The sequence below is a fragment of the Colobus angolensis genome, unplaced genomic scaffold (assembly GCF_000951035.1).
Source record: "Colobus angolensis palliatus isolate OR3802 unplaced genomic scaffold, Cang.pa_1.0 Scaffold39, whole genome shotgun sequence".
NCBI lineage: Eukaryota > Metazoa > Chordata > Mammalia > Primates > Cercopithecidae > Colobus > Colobus angolensis.
The window spans coordinates 482444-486722 of record NW_012117265.1 but is presented as its reverse complement, the minus strand read 5'-3'; the positions used below and the strand labels follow the sequence as shown (position 1 = coordinate 486722).

Here is a 4279-nt window from a genome sequence, read left to right as displayed (position 1 = left end):
GCAAGCTCCGCCTCCCAGGGTCATGCCGTTCTCCTGCCTCAGCCTCCCGAGTAGCTGGGACTACAGGTGCCTGCCACCACGCCCGGCTAATTTTTTGGTACTTTTTGTAAAGTCCTGTTGCCCAGGCTGGTCTCAAACTCCTGGATTAAAGCAGTCCTCCTGCCTCGGCCTCCCAAAGTGTTAGGATTACAGGCCTGAGCAACTAACTGCACCCTGGCCCAATAACATTTCTAAGTCAAGTTCTGCAGAGACTCAGCACCAGTGGTGGTTTGAAGCCATATGACAAGTGTTTAAGAGTATGGCCTCTACTTTGTGACCTGGCAAACCGTATCACCTCCCTCAGTTCATTCATCAGCAAATTGGGCAGAAAACATCCCTTCCCTCAGGAGCTAATATGCACAGGGTGGTGGATGCTGACTTATTGCCCACCAATCCCACAGAGGAGGGCACTATCATGTATCTCATTTTACAAATGGGGAAACTGGGCCCCAGAGAGGTTGAGTTTCTCACTCAAGGTCACACAGCCAGGAAGCAGCACAGTGTGAATTTGAACCCAGCAACCTGGCCCCAGGCCCAAGCTCTCAGCCACCGGCCTAACCACCTTAGCAACTGGTGGAGATGCTCCTCCACAGTCACTTCTCACGAGATGACAGTCATGCTCAGAGTCGGCTGATCTCCAAGGGCAGTCTCATAACTGCTCTGCACTGGGCCTCTCAAGGTGTACCTGACATCTATTGAGCACCTACTGTGTGTCAGAGCCTGAGCTTGGCCGGGCACCATGGCTCATGCCGATAATCCTAGCACTTTGGGAGGCTGAGGCAGGCAGATAACTTGAGGCCAGGAGTTTGAGACCAGCCTGGCCAACATGGCGAAACCCCATGTCCACTAAAGATTAAAAAAAAAACATATACACACACACACACACATATATATACACACACACATATACAGAAAAAAATTAGCTGGGCATGGTGGCACATGCCTATAATTCCAGCTACTCAGGAGGCAAGGTTGCAGTAAGCTGAGATTGTGCCACTGCACTACAGCCTGAGCAACAGTGAGATTCCATTAAAAAAAAAAAATTAGCTGGGCGTGGTGGCAGGCACCTGTAATTCCAGCTACTTGGGAGGCTGAGGCAGGAGAATCACTTGAACCCTGGAGGCAGAGGTTGCAGTGGGCTGAGATCATGCCATTGCACTCCAGCTTGGGTGACAGAGCGAGATTGTCTCAAAAGCTATATAAATAAAGGCCGGGTGGCTCATGCCTGTAATCCCAGCACTTTGGGAGGCTGAGGCGGGCAGATCACGAGGTCTGGAGATGGAGACATCCTGGCCAACATGGTGAAACCCCGTCTCTACTAAAAATACAAACATTAGCTGGGCATGACGGCGGGGGCCTGTAATCCCAGCTACTTGGGAGGCTGAGGCAGGAGAATCGCTTGAACCCGGGAGGCGGAGGTTGCAGTGAGCTGAGATCATACCACTGCACTCCAGCCTGGGTGACAAAGTGAGACTCCATCTCAGAAAAAAAAAAAAAAAAAAAAAAAATGCCTGAGCTTAATGTATGTCCACATTAATGCATAATGCATCTCCTTCATCCTCATCCTAATCACCTACTGGACAGAAGTAGAAACTGAGGCATGGAGAAGACACACATCTCACCCAAAGTCACACCAAGGATAGAAAAATCAGATTCAAATCTGTGTGATCCTGTACCAAAACCTGGGGCCTTAACCAAGATACCCTACTCAGGCCTCATACCTCCTATCCCCACCTGACCCCTCACCTCATGGGTACTATTCCGCTTAGTGCCCAAGGTCTTGACCAGAACCTGGCTGGGCTCCGTCCCCAGCTGCCGCAGGTCCCACAGGTTGACAGTGCGATCTCGGGAGCCCGACAGACAGAGTGACCCACCCTGGAAAGGGAGCAAGGTGATGTTGTCAGGGCCACCCTGGCCCACCCCTGCCTGGCCCTGCCCCAGACCCTGTCTCACCTGGAGCAGCAGCACTGAGTCAATGGCAGCCAGGTGCCCATTGGCCAAGCAGAAGTATTCGGCCCGGCGCCCATCCTCTGCCCAGCGGGACAGGTGCTCCTCCAGCGCAATGCAGGCTGCCGGCCAGTCAAAGTTCTTCTCTGTGGGTTACCACGAGTAGGGTGCCCAGTGAGCAGTGACCCTAGCACCCACGCCAGCTGGCCAAGCCCAACCCTGGCTTCCAGGAAGCCCACCCTACACCAGACTTGGACAGAACCCCATGGAGATCCCTACTCCCGCCCCAAGCCAACCCAGGCTCAGGTCTTGGGACCAACTGCCTGCCCATTTCCCAGGCAGGTCTAGGACTACTCCTCACTCCAATTTCCAGAAATTGGGAATTGGGGTCTCAGAACTACCTCTCCAGGCCCCATCCCCCAACCCAAACTCAGGGGACAGCGGTCTCAGAATGTTGAGGTCTGACCTCAGGCTCAGCATAGAAGCTGGGGCCTCATGACTAACCCTTCCTGCCTCAGCCATCTGAACCAGACCAAGGGAGCTGTTCCTCAGAGAGTATCTGGAAACTGTCAATATGCAGAATGCAAGCCCCAGATGCAGATTCAGTGGTATGGACAGGGTCCAGGCATCTATGTTTATTAAGCTGTTTGGGAGAATCTGACCTAGGGGGTTGAATGGCAACACCTTGAGAATCACTGATCCCGGAGTGATCCTGATTCCTCTCTAAGGTTGAGTGTTTGATTACCTTAACCTGGAAGCAGAATCAAAGCTTCCAGGTTAAGGGTATCAAACACCCAAGCTGTAATACATCTTGGCTTAAGGGCCTGAGGATCCAGCTGTATCAGGATCAACAATATCGATTCAAAGGTCACAAGCTGTTCTCCCTCAGGAACCAATCAACTCAGGGCCAAGAGCCACTGTCTCACCCCTAACTGGGTCAAGGCTCTAGGGCTCAGAAGTTTTGACATCAACAGGTGCTGTCTCAGCTTCTAAGCTGGACTCAGAACCTGAGGATCCTTGGGCTCACTTTGAGCCCCAGCATAAACTCCAGAGCCTAAGGCTTCAAGTCCCTGTGTTAATCCCCAGTCAGGGGTCAGGGGCTTAGTACCACAAAATCCCAAGCCTGAGGATATTTGGATCCTGAGTCGTCCAGGGACCACAGTCTCAGGAAGCCAAGTGCCTGACTGCCTCGTGGTCCACCCAGAGGTCCTCAGGGGCTTCCGCACCACCAGTAACTACCTCAGCCTCCAGCCTGAGCCAGGACAGCCACGAAGCCTGCTCCAGAGGCTGTGTCCAGGACACCCCATGCACCTCTTCCCCGCCCCAAGCCTGACCTGGGCGGGAGCCCCCAGTCCCCGGGTGCGCGCACCTTCCACCACTGGGTAGGGCGCGCGTACGCGGTGTAGCGCGCGTAGCCTCCAGGTGACACGGTCATACACGAGGTCGCGCAGCGCGTGGCACACGCGCGACAGGACGTGGAGCACGAGGCGGGCGTCCAGGTAGGAGCAGATCTCGAGCAGCAGCTCCGGGGGAAGGCTCAGAAGGCCTGGCTCACTTACGGCCGAAACCTTGGACGCGGCCCGAGGCTCCGAAGCGCTCGGGGACGCGGCGGGCGTGGATAGCTGCGAGGGACGCGGGAACGCCAGCCCGGATTTTGGCGGACTGAGAACGCGGGCCACGTAGGCCTCGGCCTGCGCGTCTGGGTCTGTCTCTGACTCTGGGTCCGAGTCATCATCCCAGGAGCGCGAATCATGGCACTGCCCTAGGGGAAGCTCCATGGCGACCGGGTGGGCGCTGCCGGTCTCGCGTCTTGTCTCCTAGGCAGCGCGAGGGCACTTCCGGCGCTGTCTGATGACGTTTCTGCGCCCACGGGAAGCGAGCGAGCGAAGTCAGGCACTGGCTTAATACAGAACACCGGCTTAATACAGAACACCGACCGCTTACAGGGTTTCCTGCAGCCGCGTTGGCCTTAGGCTGAAAAATACAGGTTCCTGTTTCTGCGCTTTTTAAACTAGCATATCTTCTCTTGCCGATACGGAGAGCCAGCCAACTCTAGCTAAAAACGAAACTCAAGCCAGGCGGTGTGGCGCGCGCCTGTAGTTCCAGCTACTCAGGAAGGTGAGGGGGTAGGATCCCTTGAGTCCCAGGAGTTCGAGACTGCAGTGAGCCATGATTGCGCCACTGTACTCTAGCCTGCGCAACATAGTAAGACCCTGTCTCTTTAAATGAGACATAAATACTGCTCTGTAAAAAATAAACACTGCTGCCGGGCGCGGTGGCTCAAGCCTGTAAT

General features: G+C 54.9%; 2 protein-coding genes across 4 annotated transcripts in view; both read right to left on the bottom strand.

Annotated features, from left to right (window-relative positions):
• WDR83OS (WD repeat domain 83 opposite strand) overlaps positions 1–1538 on the bottom strand; it is a 34866-nt gene extending 33328 nt beyond the window's left edge. The window contains exon 1 of the mRNA XM_011954728.1: positions 1397–1538. The gene's annotated coding sequence lies outside the window, so the exon portion shown is untranslated. The remainder of the gene's footprint in view (positions 1–1396) is intronic.
• FBXW9 (F-box and WD repeat domain containing 9) overlaps positions 1–3821 on the bottom strand; it is a 7711-nt gene extending 3890 nt beyond the window's left edge. For 2 of the 3 annotated variants that reach the window (XM_011954729.1, XM_011954731.1), the window contains exons 1-3: positions 3356–3821; positions 1993–2132; positions 1786–1914 (exon numbers count right to left, since the gene is read on the bottom strand). In XM_011954729.1, the coding sequence (XP_011810119.1) occupies positions 1786–1914; positions 1993–2132; positions 3356–3764 (678 nt within the window). In that variant the 5' untranslated portion in view covers positions 3765–3821. The remainder of the gene's footprint in view (positions 1–1785; positions 1915–1992; positions 2133–3355) is intronic. The other variant, XM_011954730.1, reaches the window with a different exon arrangement.
• Between the last annotated feature and the right edge of the window lie 458 nt (positions 3822–4279).